The 21668-nt window shown below is 43.1% G+C and overlaps 3 protein-coding genes across 3 annotated transcripts in view; 2 read left to right on the plus strand and 1 right to left on the minus strand.

The window, feature by feature from the left end:
* LOC126557843 (fizzy-related protein homolog) overlaps positions 1 to 21668 on the plus strand; it is a 444135-nt gene that overhangs the window by 243998 nt on the left and 178469 nt on the right. The window lies entirely within an intron of this gene.
* Positions 1 to 21668, plus strand: part of LOC126557770 (transmembrane protein 104 homolog) — a 333753-nt gene that overhangs the window by 100860 nt on the left and 211225 nt on the right. The gene's annotated exons all lie outside the window — the stretch shown is intronic.
* LOC126556885 (nephrin-like) overlaps positions 1 to 21668 on the minus strand; it is a 146444-nt gene that overhangs the window by 25760 nt on the left and 99016 nt on the right. The window contains exons 6-8 of the mRNA XM_050212430.1: positions 18244 to 18395; positions 5358 to 5502; positions 956 to 1089 (exon numbers count right to left, since the gene is read on the minus strand). Of these exons, the coding sequence (XP_050068387.1) occupies positions 956 to 1089; positions 5358 to 5502; positions 18244 to 18395 (431 nt within the window). The remainder of the gene's footprint in view (positions 1 to 955; positions 1090 to 5357; positions 5503 to 18243; positions 18396 to 21668) is intronic.

The raw sequence follows: 21668 nt of genomic DNA on the forward strand, positions 1-21668 counted from the left end.
CTTTGTCCTTTTTCATGCTTTTTTTTCTACAGGCTATGGAGCTTTTGGGATGTTTCAGCTGTATGTTAAGAAGAATGCAGAACGGACAACCCTCGATCGACCTTCCGCAATGAAACGATATCGCATTTGAAATGTCCTCCATTAGTCGAAACCATGGAGTAGAAAAAAACACCCCCCCCCCCCCCCACACACACACACACACACACACACACACACCCTTCGTAGAGCATTAGCATTGAGCGGTGGGTCATTACGAAAGAAGCACTGTGCCATTATTTTGCCCCGTAAAGCAAGCTTTTGCGTTACTGTAACTGAGAATCACAAACCACCCAGCTACAATGCTTTGTGTGACCGCACTGTTGCTTGAAGGGATATTCGTAATAAAACAAATGACATCAGATAATGCCGTATCCGAGAGTCGTTGCTCGATGGATCGTTTTGCGACCGATGCAAAACATTAGGACGACACACGTTTCGTTTCTGCCGGCAGCGAGTGATGACCCATGTACATACAAGCAACTGCAAAAAAAATCACTCTCTCACACACAAACACATATGCATAAAAGTATGGAAGGCTACTCGCACGGAACGGTCTGTCAAACCAGCACCGTCAAATGCCACACGGATGAGCGAATAGTTGCTTCATCATAAAACGTAAGGATTAATTTGTTTTTATGTGTGCCCCACGGGGGAGGTAGCATTTAATTTTTCTCTCACATTCTGTGTAACAAAACACACACACAAAATGTGTGTCTGCCGTTGTGTGCATTGTGGAGTGTTTTCTTTCGGTCCTTTTTTTTTTTTCTTCTAATCAGTGCCTGGCCAACTGGTCAAGTTACTAGGGGCGCCAATCCACGTCGAAACGGTCACCGAATAACAACACTCCCACTGTCATATGTTTTTAGATGTGTGTGTGTGTGTGTGTGTTTTATATGTGTCACCAGGAAACACTTACGTAATGGCGCCAGATCACTTTGTACACCCACGGGTTGGATTTGATGTTGCACTCGAAGTACACGTCGACCCCTTCCGGGATGGAGGATGTATAGTTGTAGTTCGTACCGTACTCGAGCGTTACCACGGGAACGTCTGTAATGAAAACATTTTTGCAACAGTAGAACCATGAGAAAAAAGTCAGCAGCAGTATCAAAGCAAACCAGGGTTGCTCATTTAGGGCAAGGGCGTGATAGTTGTAAAATTAATTAACAAACGAATACGTGGTGACCATTTAAAAAAAGGGGGTTTTGTTTTTTCGGGAAGAAGCTGGAATACCCAGCTTCTAGAAGGAAAGAATTTTATGGATAGAATGGAACCAGAAGGGAACCGGTAAAAAGTGCACCGAATTAAGAGATGCTTAGAGGTTGTTGGGATGAAAAGCATGTTTATCTGGCGCATTTAAAAACGGCTGAGAACTGTTACTTTACTACGTTTGCTTCGCAAGAAGGAAAATTGTTTGCACGGTTCAAGACTTAGTCTCTAAGGGAGACATATTTTGAAGGTAAGCCAAATGAAAAAAGGGTTGCCTCAGGAGATAATTAGACCATAAGAAGTAAGGATATACTGTTTAACGTTGGCTTGGAGTAAATTGATTGTGAATCTTTTGATTTTTATTTGTGTTTCTGGATGCTGCCAAAAAGCTCCGCTTGGAGGGATTGAGCTTATATTTTAAGGGAAAAATCAGTTATTATTAGATAGCTGTTTTTTCCTGGGTTTTTATAACACAAAGAACATAAGGATTTGTAGCTACTTCTGTTTCCCAAAGTTTTGTTAGAGTATTTAGCAAACTTATGAGTTGATGTAATCGAATGAATGATGGACACTTCAGGGCTCTTTACGATCCTACTCTCCGGCTTTCCATGTCACCTTAAAACATAGGTATCTTATAGGCAACATGCCAAAAAGTAGGAATAAATATGGACCAATGTCAACCGCCTTTTGCTGACGTAGCTAGCGATGAAATAACGTGCCGAAGTATGTATGATATATAAGATAGAAAGCAGCTAGGTTGTATAATTTGAACGCTTATGTGTGCATGTTTCACTCTTCAATCATCACCATACTCTTCCTCATCAACAACCCAGGCAACATCCAAAGTTATTATGCCATATGCTACCCCAAGGGTCGTCCTCCTATTTCCAATCTCAAAATTCATTATTTTCTTCATCGAAAAAGCTTTCTATCCTGCTAGCTTCAGCTTTCACAACGCATGGGTGTGCCGTCAATATTTAGACCTCAGTACGTTTCAAAGGTTTGCGATGCGTTTGGTGCTGTTTGACCATCACAAACTGTCACCCTTGCCATGGATGTTAGGGACTCCTTTTCCAGATCAAAGAAACGGTGGACGTTGAACAGCAACTTTTTCCCAAATTTCCTGTCCAAACCGTACACTCATAGCCATTGAATGCTACCGTTAGCTACGCGTGGGTATTGCTGCGAAAAGTTGTACCATACATAACTGCGTCCGGCTGCAGCCTTAACCTTCACATGCAGCAAAAGATAAAGCGCACCGTTGCCAACCCCATTTCCAACGAACGGCGTCGAGAGCAACTTTTAGGCAGACCGTTAAACGTGTCGTGCAGTAAGTTTATGAGCTTTCACAGCATTTCATAGCAGTCCGATGGCGGAATGTTATCAGTGTCATGCCATGAACAGGAGTAGATGCGTGTTGGTTCCTATGCGTGCCATAAGCAGACACATCTATTAAGCTGCAACACATCGAAAAGGTTTATTATGAAGTTTTTAATTAATAATCAAAAACCATGTCGTCAGAAAAGTGCACGATTTACATAAAAAGCAAAGTGTTGTAAAATATAAGTTTTTGTTTCCCTGATCCATATTTTGCTTCAGTACCATTCCATTGACTTTGCATCGTTGTGCATTGATACAAACTCCTTGTGATGTTTGTCTTCTGCTAGACAAATCGTCCCGTAAATGGAGCGTCTCTTCTTCAATTCCACTGAGGATCGGCAGCGGTCACACGCATTAGCACTAGCGAACGAACAGCAAGCAGCCAGATAGCTATGAATAAATCATGAGAAAATTCCGCTAATGGGCTGGTCCGCTGGTCGCCAAACTGGTGCGCCAGTGTGGCACTCGGATATGCGCACAAACTCCCCGGGAGGTTTGATTCCGTTACCAAAACCATAAACTTGAATAATAAGCTTACCATTGACTTGATCTTTTTCATTTTAACCACTGTTTTTTCACTCAGTTCTGGCTGCTTCCGTAACAAGTTTGCTAACGTATAATATCTTTCTGCCAGTGAGTGGGTGTGGGTGTATAAAGCAACAGAAGACATGTCCTAAGGGTGGTTGTGAAATAACAGCTGGAGAGCTGGAAATGGGGTACACGTTATGAGAGACTTGTAGGGATATTGAGCGGTAGCTTTTCTTGCGGCATTTACTCCAAATGAGATTTTGCACAAGCTGCCGCAACAGGGAACTGTGTGTGTATGATTTAGGTATTATTCTTGAGCTAAGGTACAAGTAAGAAAATAGGCTAGTTGAGAAGGGCGGCCGGGAGGATGCTCTAGGGAGGTTTTTGTTTACCCGTTGTAGCTATCCTTTCTAGATGCTAAAGTATGCATCCTTTTTATAATTAGCGCCCAGCGCGTCTGAGACAGATAACATTACATATTCAAAACGTGTGCTAAAGGACAGAAAAGGAAAAGGAGCATGAGCGTTGAAATGGGTCGTTGTTGAACAGTTTCCCACCGGAAACCTGTTTGCAGTCAGGATTAGAGCAACATTATCGTTTTAATCATTTAAGCATTGTAAAATATCGTTTAATGATCCAAAAGCATCTCAAATTTCGTTTAAAAAGCAAATATAAGAGATTGCGAAGTCTACCTTCTCCCAAACAATAATGTATGTATTTTACAATAAGAATGGGAATGAAACATAGTGGTTTAAATTATCACTTAAGATGATAACCCTTTAACTTATCACATAACTCAAAAATAAAATAATTCAGCTACATTTTAAGGGCGGTAAAGTGTAAACATAACTGCGCAATAGATTAAAATGGTAGCAAATCGAAAAAAAAAAAACAAATAAAAGGCAACGTATGAGTGCCAACAATGAAAGAACCGAAGCGTCAGTTACACGGCTGGCGCAAATTAGTACGACCCATCAACAGCAGGACGTTCAACGGCAAGCCAACGACAAACCCGCACCACAACCACAACGCAAAACCTTCCCATGATGAAATCCTCCGCAAACATACATCCGCTTTCTATTGTCCTCCTTGATGTCCTTTCTCCGTCTTTCCACTGGAATCGTTCTCTAATGACACCGAGGCGTACTGCGATGACAGACATGACAGTTACACCCGTATCCCAACCAGCAAAATCACCCTCACCCTATGCCTCTTTTGGCGCGCCGCAAAAATCAGCACTGACTGACAGCGAGATCGTTTGCTGTGAGAATGTCCAATCTGTCCCGAAGGGTTGAGCAACCCGTGGGAAATTTTGCTCCTCATCCTCATCCTCCCACCAGTGCCCAACGGTGGTGGGGGGTTGTTGAAAGGAGAGTTTTGAAAAAAAAATGTAACAATCGACCTACAAATGGTAACAAATTTGATTAAGGTTCCGGTACGGTACGCTTCACTGAAAAAGGCGTGTTAAGACGACTCTTTGTTCCATCGCACTGCGAAGGTCAAGAGATTGAAAAACAGAGCCCGTTAGCTGGTCGACCAGATGATAAAAAAAAACCCGGGAGTGGTAGGGTGGAGCGCGTTATAATCCGCGACCTTTACAAGCAAACAGCCTGTATCAGCGAAAGGTTCTTTCCCTGTACCTACTGGATGATATGGCAAACGGTTCTCTGGTACGCTGGTGCGCTAAGATGGGATTCAAACGTTCCACAAATGATCCCGATGGGATGGCCATTTTCCCACCCAAGCGCGGCACAAAGCGCGGCTGACAGCAGGGGCACAGCCGAAAGGCACCCCGGAGAGTTCGCCTCATCACGCGGTTGTAATGAATTTTTAATTATCTTCATCTTCATTCGTCGAGGGACATCGAGGGTGCAATATTAACGCATCAAAGGAGGAAGAACTTGTTTCGCTTGTTTGGTTGTCCGTTAGCTGGTAGGGAAAGCTCTCGAAGTTGGCAGCGAGTTGATGAGTTCGAGAACTGTCAACGGAACGGAAGTGACAAAGGGAGAACGTGCTGCCCGACAGCCGCAAGGGGTATCCTTCTGACAGGTTGTCATGATAGCGCCCAGCCATCAAGCTGTTCGAGGCGAGTTGCGGTAAATTGACGCGGTTTTCATCAATGTCTCCGAGAGGGGTGGAGTATTTGCAACAGGGAATGGGAAGGTGAAGAATTCCGAAGGTCCTCTCGCTGTGATACTTACGGTAGATGTCAAGCTTCCAGCCATCTTCCTTGCCTGCATCCGGTATGACGGCCATCTCTGCCCGGCAGGACAAATATTTGCCCCTATCGTCGATGGTGGGTCGAAAGCTCAGTATCGATACGGTGATGTTACCGTCTGGGTCCGTCTGTAGAAGATAAGATGGGAAGTAGGAAAGCTAAGGATTAGAATTACATATGCATTTTATAATTAGTATGTCAAGTGCTGTGATGTGAGTGATAATGGATCAGAGAGAATCCTAACCGGGCCATGTAGTGACAGCTGAGCAAACTGTTGCTAGTTTTTCGTCAGTTTCACAAAGATGTGACGAACAAGTTTTGCTATGCATTTATATTTTTTATTATTTTAAACTTTTTTTGATTATTAAATGTATTATTTATTAATTTAAGATCCATTTTGTTGATGTGCATTTTTTATCCGAAATTAATATTTACATCAACTCTTAAAAGAACTAAAAGGTTTACCAAAACGCATAGCTCTTTTTGATAGGCAACTATAAACACGACATAACATCAAAGAGCTGCTGATTGCTCCTTGCTATCATTTCGTGGTTATTCCTGCAGACGCACACTACCACAGAAGGCTCGTGCAAAGGAACGTCCGTAGTTTGGGAGAAAGTATAATTTTTTCTCGCCATTGCCCAGCAAATTATTGCACATTCCAACGTAGAGCGGTGCTTCGAACAGCGGTTAAGTGGTGCTACTTTTAACGAGCACTTTTCCTGCCCCGAAACGAAGCCAGTGCCAGCGTCCTGATTCGGTGCGCACGAATTTTCCCAACCAACGTCCCACTATCTACTCGTACCCCTTCAACGTTTGTTTCTTTTCCCTGCATTCCCGCGCGAAACTGTCACATTGTAATAAATTTCGTATTATTATTGTTATTATTTGGGACGAAATTTGCATACAAATTGCAATTTTCTATCAACACCCACCGAGCGCGGTAGGTGTCCCCTACAATGCTCGTTTTCTCCGTCCGGATAGAAGCGGAAGTTTCCGAACAGTAGAGAAGGACGTATTTCGATCGAACGACGCTTCGTTTAACCGTACCGTTCGCGTGTGTGCTTTCTCTGCTCGTTTCACACCATACATAGCCATGCAATAGCACAAACCGCAGTGATTTTTATACCGCATCTTACCATTGACTTTGGTATTTGTCGTTTTTCCTACCGGGGGACTTTCTGCTACTACTAGCAAGTCAAATCCACTCGAAGGAACTCTGTCCCGGTGCTATTGCGTAACAGCGAACGACGTGTAAATGGGTCAAATGTTGCGGGCTGAGCTGCCAGCTATGCATGCTCATTTCTCACCGACCATCCTGAAGGTGCCGCTGTGTGTGTGCCCCCTTTTGGATGCAACCAAACGGTTTAACATTCCAGCACATGGCACAGTTCGGCCGGAGAAAGTGTCACCGATGAAAAAGCTGACTACCCTACGTCACGGGTCTTTGCGGGCAGATATGCAGAGTGCGAAAAAATGGATGAGCTTGGTGTTCTAAAGTGACAACAGTAGCAAAGAACAAAATACAGCATTACTTTGACGTGACGTGGGATATGTTACGGGAACGGTTTTTGGTATCGCAAGAAGCAAGCAAGAAGGAATCCAGCGCTGATAGCAATAAAACGAAACAGAACCATTATCAGCCTTGTTTTTCTGGTTTGTCTTAAGCTGTCGTTAAGGATGTGTGTAAGCTTTAACAAATCATAATTTTACTAATTTGAAGGTCTTCTTAGCTAAGCGGTCTACTAGGTCGTGACTAGTCGTCCAGCTCCTCTCCCCGATCTTTTCACCTACTGTCCAGTTATTCCACAAAAATCTTTATGGACGTTTTTCAGCAATAACTTAGTGGCGGGAGGAGGGAATGTAGTTGAACGAAAAGATGCGCTTTCCAAAGACGCAATGGTATGCGGAACGCTCCGATCGGACCAGCAATTACAGAGTTAACGTCGATTTTCCACGGAAATATTGATAGTAGAGTTTTCCGAGGAGTTTCGAAAAATCTCCCTTAGTTTCCTTTAATAGTAGAAGAAACTCGTTGAGAAGGTCTTTTTAAAAGATATTTAAAGAAAGAAACAAAAATGAGAATAAATAACAAAAAAATGAAAAGCACAGTTGAACGTAGCGGAAAAATATTTTTCATGGCGGAAGGAAAATATTTTTAATGTTACCTTTTTAAACTTCGCTTTGTTACCTCGTCACCTGGTATGCTCTCCTGTTACCTGATATCAAATTTTGCTGCATCAAAATTTAGCCTCGTTTTGAGCCCAATTTTGTTATGGAAGCGACTGGTAGTAACAGAAGAGCATGCTTTCGAGGAGGTAGCTGGTATCGTGATTAAAAATTTTCAGAATAAAAATAAGCTTATTTGATACGTTATTTTATTTTTTTTTTCTACCAGCTGAGCAAAATATGATGTTTTCAAGGGAAAATTACACCTCTTGTACTAATATGTTCTTCTGTTATTCGAAATCAAATGATATTCCTTGCATCTACGAGCCCCCTGTAGGTCGTCATGGAGGATCGTACTGCTCCGGAGGGGATGGAAGTTTTGGTGGGATTTACCCATCTAAGACGAGAGGGGTTATTTAGCATGCGAGGCTGGCTGGCCAGGGGTCCTTCTGGCTGGCGAGGCCCCTGACGACTGCCAGTTACGCCCAGAGGTTAATCCGCCACTGTCTGTAGACCTTTTGGTGACAGATAATCTTAGCTCGGTAAAAGTTCAATTCAATCTGTTTTCATTAGAACTTCTTGTAGGTGAATACCAGCTCTAAAACTCATGGTTTGTTATATTTCAGCCTATCTTGGCATTATTACATGACTTGAACAGAGCATAATTCCAACGTAAAGATGGAAAAGCGAATTAACCAACAAAATCAGAAAAAAAACACTCATTTTCTCGGTTGGACTGTCGACTGAGGTTCAACTGCCAACCTCGATTCTTGGTGATAATTGTAATTCTTATACAAATCGATATCCACGTGCTACACTTATACAGCTACAGAGTCTACAGAGTCACCTCGCTGGTGGTTCTAGTGTGTAGCTAACAATAAAACAAATATTTTAAACCACGCGCTGTCATCCGTGATAGACCCATCCGTTCTCACCGTGACTGTGGTTAAAACCCGTAGCGGAAAAGTAAATTGAAAATTGATCATTATTTTCACCACAACCGCGCCACAGCGAACCAACGATGTGTACCAATGGGTCGGCGTGAACATTTGCACTTACCGATGAGCGGTGTGATGAAATAAAATGAAATTTAAACAAAAAGCTGGCTAGGTGTTAGAAAGGTTTTACCGGGGCTCAAATGTCTGACTCGAACATTCCCTTTTTTCCTTTTGCACAGGTCCTTTTTCACAGTAGAATGGACGATGCAGAAAGGTACAAATGAATGTGGACGTTTGAAGTTAGGTTAAACAAAAGGAGAAAAAAGCATATTACCTTTTGTTTTCTGTTTAACTTGATGAATGCGGCAACGCAATGACCCAAATTTGCTTCTTTTTTCGATAAAGCTGAAAGATGAAATAGCTGCTTTCTGTACAAATAAAATTTGTTCACAGTCAAAGACTATGTAGTGCAATTAATCCAAAATATTTTTGTTGTTGCAGAGCTGTTTCATGTTAATTCATTTCGTCATTATTTAACAGGTATCAAATATTCGTTAATTGAAAAAAAAAATTATAGCTAGGTCTTCCATACTGCTTAAACAAAAGTGAAACATTTTCGACGGTTTCGACGCTTTTCGACGGATTGACTCTGGTCTTAGTTTTTCGTACCATATCGATGCGGTTTTGGGCAGTGCTTCGAGAACACTTGGTTTGTTGAAGCGTGTAGCCAGCGATTTTTCCGACCCTCTGTGTCTCAAGGCTTTGTTCTGCTCGTTGGTCAGGTCATTGCTGGAAAACTGCACTGTTGGCTGGACCACCTCTGCCAGGGTTCATATCGAACGCATTGAGCGGGTGTAGAGATCTTAGATCAGGTTTACTACTCGTAAATTGCTAGGTGATTGGGTTTCCTCTTTACTAGCTCCTTACGAGTCCAGATGTCAACTGCTGGGCTTACGCTTTCCTCAAGATCGCCGCTTCCTTGCTCAATCCTCATTCATCGCTTCCCTTCTACTCGATCGCCTACATTCTCCTACTCGCCTAATATCAATCCTTTTCTATGTGCCTTCCCGCTCTTTGCGCCTTCGTCCTCATTTAGCTATCTCTTATAGGCGCTCTGTGGTTGGTCGCAAAGTTCCTCTGCTTCGTGCTATGGTCAGTCTTAACCTTGCGGCTCACGGCTTTGATTTTCATTCTTCTTTAACCTCCTTCCGCTCTCACTTAAATACTTTGCTGAATGTTTAAGACTTAGGATAGGTTACATATAAGGTAACATTTGGGTAGCTGTAAGGCAGACAAATTAAAATATATAATAAAAACTATAATAAAAATAGAATAAGCTGCGTAGTGCCGTCGTACTAAAATAAATTAATAACAATCGTAATTAATTCTTTATATTCTAATTTTTCCAATAAAGCACAGTGATTCTGTCGGCAAAGAATTTCATACTATTTCAAAATATTTTCATTCACTCAATATACACCATTTTAGCGCTTAAATGATGCATTTCAAATGATGCTGCCACGAGAAGTGATTGACAAGATTCATAATACGTAAAATCTCGCCGATGATCAGCGGCATTGCATAAACTATTTTTCAACCATCCTTTAGTTGATGGTAAAAAGCTAACAAAATAATCTACTGTTATCATTATTATTATGATTATGCAGAGACTAAAAAAACTCATTAGAAGTCAATGTATTGTGTTTTTCTATCTTTATCATTTCAGTTTTTTTTTTGCATAAAAATGCTATAGCGTGTGGTTTGGATGGCACTGCTTGGTACGGTACGACATAGATGTGACACCACAATGGGTTTCATACAAAACAAAGCACAAAAACCTCAAACTATGACCATATTGTAACATCCAGTGACCAAAAGCACAGTGTGACAATAAAGTGCGTTCTATTGTTGCATCATGCTCTTGCTAACCTTTCGCATGTTTAATGATGTTGTCGTGGACTTGCCGGATTTCATACCGCAAATTTGTTAACCAAACTGGAATGGCAACAACAGGCAAGATAGGGGGAAGTCAGCGGAGCTGGAAAGTGCATTCTGTTAGTCGACATTGGTTTGCAACAAATAGGCACAAAACTCTTCATGGTACACTGTTATCGTAATAATGCACAGCGCGATTAACGATGTGAGATTGGACCATGCAACTGTTGACCTGTGGTTTGCTGCTTTTTTTGCATTCCCCAGGTCGGGAATGGCATTTTGGCTTGCATATGGAGCACTTGTAGCACATCAAAGGATATGCAGTTTTTGGTTCAATTTTTTTCGTGTAATCTTTAATTTTGTGAAGGGTTTGCTGGAAACAAATATCTATTTATGTATTGATTTTTACATGGAAAAGTTTATTTGATTTATTTTTTTTAAATACTAGAAACTCGTTAAAGTTTTCAGGTTCATTTGTAATACATGCATTGAAACTAAAATATGATCTTGATTAATTTTTTTAAAAATTGGCTGGCTAAAATGGTTCTTTATAGCTAAACGACCTGTGTAATATCTCAGCGGATAACCTAACGCAATGTACTGAACACGGTAATCCTGTACGCACAACTTTATTGGTTGCGACTTAACTCATTCGCGGTTTTCATCAGACTGACCCACTCCACTCGGTCACAAATAAATTTCATAATTCCCTCTCTTCTCTCACTCTCTCCTTATCTCTTCATTCCCTCTCTGTTCCCCCTTAACGTGGTCCGGCGAACAGCCGCAACTCGCTTGCCTCGCTTCTCTGGTCCGTCCGACCACACAAGCCGCCCGCTTGCATTCTACGGTGGGTTTCGCGGAATTCTGGCCGGTGTCGATGAGATCGAACAACAATTGCGGGTGCCGCCGTTCCAGACAATTGTCGCCAAAACAGATGCCACTCGGACAGCCTTCCGTTCGCTCCTCACCCCGCACCTCTCTCTCCTTCCTCAGCCCGCCATTCTCGCCCGTTCCTTAGACCGCGCATCTCGCTCGTTCCATCGAAATGGAACATCCTCCCGGCCAGGTTGATGCTACGGATCTATAACCGCAGTAACTCACCATCCAAAAAAAGGTTAAGGTCTTGATAACGTTGCAACGGTTTGCTATTTTTTACGGCCGAAACTACTTCCGGTAGATCCTGATGCTGAATTGCTCTAATGATCCAACGCATCGATTCTCGCAATTCGGGAATAGTAGGGTTTGGATCATTAATGCGTTCGCCCTTGCGACGCTTTGTGTTTTGTTTGAACCGCACGATGTAGGCAAGTATTCTTTGTGTCTTTCTAAAGGATTCATATTTCTCCAAAATTGGGAGAACTTTCAGCGGTACGATAACATTGCAGATAACCTCGTTGCGCAATTCCGGAATTTCATCATCATTTAGTTCATCGATGCAAACATTTGGTATCTCACAAGTACGTAAAAACTCCGGACCATTCCACCACATCTCATTTGAAACCAGTAGCGACGCCGATTGACCCCTTGATATAACATCCGCAGGGTTTTGATGTGTCCGAACATAGCGCCAAATGAATGCTCGGTTCTCGTTGATCTCGGCTACACGATTTCGTACAAAAACATTCAGGCACTCTATCGGCCTTTTCAACCATGCCAGAACTATTTGGCTATCCGACCACAAGTTAATCGTTTCGAAATTAAAATCCTTTAATGCTTCCAGTACCTTTTTCACTAGACGACAAAGCAATGAAGCTGCAAGCAGTTCCATTCTAGGAATTGTCACGTTCGATAAAGGGGCAACCCGAGATTTGCTGATCACTAATCTCAATTGCGCTTCACCATTCCTCTCTATTGATCTTATATAGACGCAGGCTCCATATGCCTTCAAAGAAGCATCCGCAAATCCATGGATCTCTAATGAAACTGCATTTGTACTTACTACATGTCGAGGAATTCGAACTTGATTTTCTGTTGGCAATGCTTCCAAAAAATTATCCCATTCTTCTATCAACGGCTCAGAAATTTGATCATCCCAGTCCAACTTTGCTAACCATAGCTTTTGCATCAAAATCTTTGCCAACACAACCACTGGAGAAATAAGCCCCAATGGGTCAAATATTTTTGCAATGGCAGACAGAACCTCTCGTTTGGTAGGTGTTCTGCCCTTAGACGGTACCTTTGTCAAAAATATAAATTCATCATTCATCGGATTCCACATCAAACCTAACGTTTTGATGATTTCGTTAGCTTCACAATCGCCGATTTTTGTTAGAGCATCCCGATCTTCAAATGGTATCGATTCCAAAAGCCTTTCATCATTCGCTGACCATTTATGAAGTGTCATACCCGCCTTTCTAAACACCTCAATGAGTTGCACTTGTGCAGCATGGACAGTCTCGATATCATTTGCCCCAAACAATCCATCGTCGACATAAAAATTCTCTTCAATAATGCGACTGGCTAAGGGAAAACCTTCTCGTTCATCTCTCGCTAGCTGCAACAACGTTCGCGTTGCTAGAAAAGGTGCTGCTGCCGTTCCGTAGGTCACCGTGGTAAGCTCAAGCACACGCAGTTGTTCATTCGGCGAAGCTCTCCAGAATACTCGTTGTAGCGGGCTGTCGCAGGGATCCACCTTTATCTTAGGGCCGGTCATCATAACGTCGTTCAAAGACAAGCCGTTTACCTTCGCCGAAGCATCGAACACCACACGGCACTTGGTAGTGTTCTTGGCCGGGTTCAATACAGCATGATGCGGCAGATACCACCTTTTCACGGAGCCATCGTCCTCACTTTCATCAACCACTCTACAATGCCCTAACTCCTCGTATTCACTCATAAACGCTTGATATTGTTCACGTAACGATGGATTTTTCAACAGTTTTGTTTCCAACAAATAAAACCTACGCAGCGCTACACTTCGCGAACAACACAATTGGCTTATCGATTCCCTTAAAGGCAACTGCACAACATACCTGCCACTGGATTCACGATAATGTGTCTTCACAAAATGTTCTTCACATATCTCGTCTTCCACCTTCACGGAACGCTCACTTGTCACATCTTCAACTTCCCAAAACCTTTGCACTATTGTTTCCAAATTTTCTTTTGTCACAACATTTGTGTACACCTCACGCTCTTTGTGTATTTCCGCAACACGTCCACCTATCACCCATCCGAAATGAGTGTCCGTCATCATGGGAAGTGTTTTTGCCAATTTCACTGAACCAGATGCCATTATTTCCGAAAGACAATCCATTCCCAATAAAATGTCTACACAACTTGGATTGTTGAAATATGGATCGGCCAACATCGATTTATCAGGCAAATTCCACTTCGACGTATCGAAATACACAGAGGGTATTCTACCTGTTATTTCACGATACACAAAACATGTCACGTCCATAGCAAAATCACTACACCGAGATTTCACTGTAAAAGTACACTTTTTCTTCACCGAAGATTCAACGTTGCCAATCCCCTTAACCGGTACGTTCACGTTTACCAAATTTACGCCTAATTTCGTTGCAAGCGCTTCAGTCACACAACTGATTTGCGATCCACTGTCCAACATCGCACGACACAACAACACCTCTTTGTTTGGTAATTCCGCGTAAAGCAAGACGGTTTGCAAGAGAACAATACTTCCCGCCGCATCGGTATTGTTCACATGCTGGCTCGCGCTCACTTGTTCGGGTTCCCTTGAAACCGGTTCTGGACCGTTGTCCCAATGCAATACCGTGTTGTGTGGTCTGTGGCACCTGTTACATTTCAAATGCGATTTGCAACGATTTCGCCAATGTCCCGGTTTTAGGCAAATTAAGCAAAGACGCTTCGATCTAATAAAACTTTCCCGATCCTTTCCATGCAGTCGCATCAGCTCAGAGCACTTGAACGTTTCATGGGCACCCTTACACAATTCACACACAACTACACTGCACACGGTTGTAGCTGCATTCGATCTCATAGGCGTAACACCACTTGAGCTGGGCCCTTTCGAAACAAAACGTCCCCTTTGCCCCGCTGCAACATTTCCTTGGCACCTTTCTAGAACCGACACTCTTTCTTTTAGGAAGCACAAGGTTTTTTCATAACAAGGAAGTTCGTTTCTAGGGACACTCGCTTCCCATAGTTTCTTTGTTTCAATATCTAACGCATTCGCTATCAAATGTATCACCATCGCACACGACAGACCAGTAAAGTTTTCACCTAAATACTTTAGATTTTCCACGTGACTTTCAACCGATTCAACCAAACCGCGCAAACCTACATAACTTTCCTCATTCACTTTTTTCAAATTCAAAAGTCCACTAATATGTAAGTCTACCATACGCCGTTTGTTATCATAACGTTCGGATAACAGTTGCCACGCACGTTCATAATTACCGTCGTTTATTGTTTTCTCATCTATTACCTTGGCAGCCTCACCACTCAAGGCCTTTTCAAGATGATACAACTTGATACGCGAATCTTCACTACTTTTGTCAACAATATCTTTGAATATTGTTTTAAACCGCGCCCACTCCTCATACTTGCCACTGAACGAAGGTATTGGCCGAGGAAGCGGAGCATTCACAATCACTGACGAAACGCTAGGAGCAGGTATCAATGCTTTTGGTGAAATGGACTGTGCCGCAAGGGCTTCAGATGCACTTTCTATTTCCATCATCACCTCCTCATGCAATTTCACTGTCTCCTTAAACTTGTCGTCATGCACTTCACTTTCGTCATGTTTTATGATCTCACCATAATGTTTGTTGTGTTCTTCTAAAGCACTATCTGCCTTCTTCCCGAACACTTTGCACTGTACCGCGGTCAGCGCCTTTCCCTCTTCCTTCGCCTGCACAATGTTGTCCCTTATGCGAATCAATTCGCCATACGCAAGGTCACGCATGTGCACATGCGGCCTTACAGCAACAATTACATCCACCCAACCGGGTTGTGGCGCCGGCTTTACGGTTGGAGTGCGAGACGTCCGAGGCGTTCGAGTCATGATGACGCGATTTTTACCGATATCCAAAGCACAAAGGGTCAATATCCGGTTCGAAGGACCAATGTGATATCTCAGCGGATAACCTAACGCAATGTACTGAACACGGTAATCCTGTACGCACAACTTTATTGGTTGCGACTTAACTCATTCGCGGTTTTCATCAGACTGACCCACTCCACTCGGTCACAAATAAATTTCATAATTCCCTCTCTTCTCTCACTCTCTCCTTATCTCTTCATTCCCTCTCTGTTCCCCCTTAACGTGGTCCGGCGAACAGCCGCAACTCGCTTGCCTCGCTTCTCTGGTCCGTCCGACCACACAAGCCGCCCGCTTGCATTCTACGGTGGGTTTCGCGGAATTCTGGCCGGTGTCGATGAGATCGAACAACAATTGCGGGTGCCGCCGTTCCAGACAATTGTCGCCAAAACAGATGCCACTCGGACAGCCTTCCGTTCGCTCCTCACCCCGCACCTCTCTCTCCTTCCTCAGCCCGCCATTCTCGCCCGTTCCTTAGACCGCGCATCTCGCTCGTTCCATCGAAATGGAACAACCTGCTTGGTTATGTTAACCAGATACCATATAGTGGCTTACTAGACTTGTTGATACCATGGATTTGGATAGTCGGCCCTCACTGTGAGGGAATGGTACGGATGGAATTTGATCATATCCAGTCCCTCTCCGATTTTTATAAACTATAGTTTTTGTTTTCAATCTATAGTTTTGCAGATTGAGAGTTTTGTTTGTTCGTTATTGTGTTGTCCATGTATCCAGTGTTTGTTTGTAGTGCCACGGGTGATCCGATGACGTGGCAACAGCACTCGAGGGCGATTCCAACACTGCAGTAAAAAGGAGGCAGGTGTATAGTACAGTAAAGTGTTTTCCAATCCAGTCGAGTTTCGACAGAACGAGTTTGGCTGTGTTTGGAAGGGTTTGGCTGGGTTTGGAAGTCTCTGGCGGGTCCCATCTCGAGAGTAGTGAAGTTGCTCTTGCTGCTGCGAGAAAGAACTTGCCGATCATTCTGAGAATGGACGCTAACCGGATCGAGCTTGGAATGTCACTGCTGGACTGCACTGAAGAACACTGTATGCAGGCAAATAATAAAATAATGTCTGAAGAGATGAAAAATAGCCATCAAACCACAATACGTAACCCAGTTGCATTCAACTTCCATCACTGCAATAGTTACACCAATAGTACACCACATAAACACAATTACATCTACGAGGGCTGACAATAAAGTAAGGTCTCCAACGCTGCAACTTCGCCGGATCACGCGCTAGGCGAAATCTGGCAACACCGCCGTGTTCCTTGGTTCCTCCACTACCACTTTGCTGCTGGGTGAGGCTTCCCCGACCGCTCAGTCTTGGCTGAGCAGCCGTCAACGATGGAGGTACCCCTCGCGTCAGTGTCCAAGTGCGAATTGCGTTCTGTAATACGTTTTTTGAGTGCGAAAAAGGTGACACCTATTGAAATCCATCGTCAACTAGTTGAAGTTTACGGGGAAAAGTGTATGGACATAAAAAACGTGCGTAAGTGGAGCCGCGAGTTCAATTCCGGGCGCACTAATGTTCACGACGAGGAGAGAAGTGGCCGACCGTCGGTCTCGGATGCGATTGTTCAAGCAGTGGAGGCAGAAATGCTCAAAAACCGCCGTGCGACAATTAGGGACTTGGAAGAGAAGCTTGGAGGAGTGTGTAGCAGCGAAACAATCCGTCATATCCTTGTGAATAACTTGCAGTATCACAAAGTTTCTGCCCGATGGGTGCCGAAACAGCTGAGGAGGAGTGAAATTTCACCACGACAAGGCGCGCCCGCACACAGCCAACGTTACCCTTGACCTGCTTAAGAAATTTGGCTGGGACAGCATCGATCACCCTCCCTATAGTCCCGACGTGGCCCCAAGTGACTACCACATGTTCCCCGCCCTGAAAAAACATCTCGGAGGGAAGAAGTTTGAAAGTGACGCGGAGGTTCAGAAATCGTCAACACCTGGCTGCGCGAGGCGGACGGAGAGTGGTATTCTGCCGGCATAGACAAGTTCATCGTGCGGATGCGCAAGGTGTTGGAAAAAAAAATCGCTTTTTGTAAATAAATATCATTTTCTATGAAAAAAAAAGTGGAGACCTTACTTTATTGTCAGCCCTCGTACATGATGAATACAACAAACAACCAGCAAAAGACCTGAACAACAATCACGCAATCATTTTCGAGCATGCTCGGTATGAGGCAAAAAATAAGGAAGAAATTCCTTATTACAAATGTGCATTGTTTCAGTCACATATGGTGTTGACAATACAGCACATACATACATACTTGATTGTAAATAAATAAATAAATTAAATAAATAACAAGATTGAGAATATAAATATTTGAATATATTTGAATACCTTAATTTAATCATAATACACATCAAGGAGCGATAAAAACGCGAACCGTATACACTGCAATTATTGGTAACTTGTTTGCAACCCGCTTACGATCGGGTTAAAACATGCCCGAAACAGGACATAGTATAAAGACAAAATAAGTTGTGAACCTAACCTAAGGTACATATAAATCTTACTTTAAAGCTATGAAATTAGCTAGAAAAACAAAATTTATTGAGTCGTAACTAAAGATAAACGGCAAAAGCTGTACAGACAAAGCTCTTAAAGGGAGTAACAATTCATTTCTATGCATCACAAAATATGCTCATACAATTCAAACAGCGAAATGTAACAATATGCTGAAATTCCTTATAATGACTCATGGACTGTCCTGTTTATAGGCTGATTTCTCAGTAGCAATACGTTCAAAATCTATAAACTAAAAAAGGTCAATTACACACACACACTTACCGTTTCATGATGACCGCGCATTTGCGTGCTACCCTTCCACCAGGTAATGGTTGGAGCTGGTCGGGAACCGAGCACTTCACACTGCAGATCGTACGTGTGGTTAGCCGATAGTGGTCGATTCTTGCCCTGTAACCGTACCGAAAGTGGTCGCACTGCGAACGGAAGGGAAAGAATAGAGATTGTGTGTTAAATAGAGGAATTGTATTTCTCATTAAAGTAATGAAATGGGTTCCCAATTCACATTATGCAGCATTATGATGCTGCATGGTGTACTTTATATTTATTTTCTCCACACAACTCCCAAAATGAATATGTTTAGCCTTCTGCTGTGTTCGAAGCTACAGTTAAAGCATAAATACATACTTCAAACGCTCTTGTTTCAAGCAGATTTCTCGACAGTTTTAGATTAATCTACTGCCTGCCATTTCCCGTGAATTGAAGACGAAAGCTACTGCAATGCGCTCAACATTTCGGCGCAGATCAAAGATCATCTTACGGATATGAGCAGGCCACACGGGATGCAGGCTAAGTGAAGGCTTCATTTAGAAAGACAGTTTGTACGAAAATAGAGATTCCTCGGAAGATAATGCTCGGGAAGAATGGGGGCCAATGCGTCTAACGGATACGATTGTTGTCCGAAGAGGCTATACTTTGGCTTTGCTTGATTGGGATATGGAGATCGAATTCCCCAAACGGGCTAACGGGGGTGTGCCGATGTTTATTGACATGGATATTAGCGTAGATGAGCATAGGGAATTTGGAGGGTATTATTGTATTACCGCACAGAATGGCTTTCCCGGACTTGACTGTTATCAAAATATCTGTGGCATATCGATGGTCTCGGTTGAGGTTAGATCTAGTTCTAGCAACGATAACTGATGGTTTGCGGCGAGCTTTTGGAGATTATCAGTATGCGACACGGCAGTCCGATGGAAGATTATCGATGGCTTGAGAATCAATTTGATAGGTGAAATTTGGAATGTTTCAGAGTCAAGCAGCAATTTTGAAGAGCCACAGGCTAAGTGTTAGTAGTTTATTAAGAAATAAATGCTTTTAAATGGAGCATTAATAACCTTTTTTGTACAACAATTTGCAATTCCTTTACAATTGATGGCGAATCGTTTATTCACGGATAAAAACAATATTGTACCTATTAAACATTAACCAGCCGACCATCACGGAAATGGGCAAGCGTGAAATTTCTGCAGTGAGCGTTTGCGTGCAACAGAACGAAGAGAAAAATGAAACTATCACGCGTTTAATTAATTCACTGTGTGTGCATGTCGAAATATGCTGACATTTATCGTTTCACACTTTTGCCACCATTTTGCCAAATTGGACCAAACACCCACGCCATGTGAATATATAATGGAACAGCGGACTCGTGTGTATTCAAATAATGAAAAAGTAGGAGAAATGCGCACTTGCCACTACGTAGTGCTTCAACAAGTAAGCTGTTGCCAATTGAATTGTACGGTGAACTTTTAAAAAATCAATGGTAGGATCAAAAAAAGAACATCCGCAACAACCACCAGAATCCATTTGGAGTGGAAAATGGAAAATTTATCGCCCATCTTCAGCCACCACTTCAAACAATTCCCGGCAGGCGGACAATATACATCTCGCACAAAAGGATGCCTGATGCGTAGTGTTATCGAACTTAGTGCCCCTTACGTGCTGTTCAATATGAGGAAGAATGAAGAGAAACGAAAGCAATGCAGAAGAATAAACAACACCACACAACAAGTTCTCAAATGGATGGCATAGAAGCGGCAATCGTCCATCAAATACGATGGGACGTCCAGTTTTTCTTTGATCGAAAACAAAACTTTTCCCTACGTCATGAGCTCCGTCCCCCCGAAACAAGGATATGAAGCTTTATTGTGTGGAGTGTTCTTGCTTGCCATAGAGCAAACAGTCCTTTGGGTGACATTGTATTGTGCCTCCTCCAGTTGCTCATTTCCTCCACCAAAAGCGGCCTCTTGAAATACAACAAGAAAAAGCAAATCATCGGAACGACACGTTCCACCACCTTCGTTGTGCTCCCTGGGTTCATCACATAGCGCAAGGACGCTACAAGGCAGGAGGATGATGATGATGATGATGAAAGAAAACTTTGATGCTTCTGAAAATTTTATTTAATAAAAGCGTAAAATCTCAGCGGGAAGTTCGCTTTCAGAGTCAATTAAATTATCAATTTTCCAACCGTGCGTCCGCATAAGCGTCACCCTACCATGCGCCCGTCCCATCCTGCTTCAGGGATGGAAAATATGAGGTCGGAAAATGTGCTGTTGTAGCTGAATCGAACGCTTGTAGGGGTATGGGTCACGCGGGTGCCGATAGAAATCGACCAGCTGCAACGTTCCACCCTTGGCACCCCGGCCTAATCCATGTTTGGCAACGTTCCACCCCAATCCCGTTTTCCCACCGCTCATTCTGCTTCCCCTTTGCAAATCTTCCTAGACGGCGCCAAATGATGATGGGACATAAAAAGCACTGTCGAACGGGAACTGGTATCGGTGCGGCTCAATGGCGCCTGGTAAGGTGGCGGGGTTAGTGGAAGCTCGTCATGGACAGAATCGCGATATCGCTTTTAATGCTATTAGCCTCCACAAAAACGGATTGAAAAACGGTTGGGTGGGCCGGCAAGTAAGAAACAAAAGGAGGGACACATTGAAAGGAAAAAGGTGGCATGTCGAGCTTTACTTTTCGTTTTTTTTTGTTACTTTCATCTTACCGAATTCACTCTTAGCGTCTGCGCTTATTAGTGTCATCATCCCACGATTGAAAAGGGGATCGATTTTGTGGTAATGCAATCAAAGCATTTTTTTAAAACGGAAACCACTTCCGACGGACGGTTTTAGACGGCGGCCTTATTAATTTAATTTAAATTTCACTCAAACATTCTCAACCATATCGCTCCATGGCAGAAGATTACCAGGAGCAAAAACTTTGCCACCGATACCGGGATGAGTTAAATTGGCCCAAGCAACATTCAGTTGCGTCATTACCTTAATCGAACGTTTCTGCACAGTATGAAAACATCGACAACTTGCAGCTACCTGTAGCGTTCGTGTACAGCAACTTATTAATTAACACCCACCTTACCAATCGACAGATGAGGAAGGTGCCTTTATCGCCATTTGTTTCAGTCCATCCACCACTATCAATTGAGCGGAAATTCGTTTGCTTTCGAGATGGGACGATGGGGTGGCTCATTTGGGGAGGGAAGAAAACATTCAAAATCAAGTGCTACGCACGATGGGAGGTGAAGTTTTGCCCTTGTTCTACGTCTTCTTATGTACAGTTTGTTTTGCCAACTGCCGTTCACTGCCGTTTTGCCTGCCTCCAGGTCATTCACAGTCAATTAATCACTGACTTTACGAAGAAACAACCCCAACTAAGAACAAGGCACACTGGTGTCG

This window comes from Anopheles maculipalpis, chromosome 2RL (assembly GCF_943734695.1).
Source record: "Anopheles maculipalpis chromosome 2RL, idAnoMacuDA_375_x, whole genome shotgun sequence".
NCBI classification, from domain to species: Eukaryota; Metazoa; Arthropoda; class Insecta; order Diptera; family Culicidae; genus Anopheles; species Anopheles maculipalpis.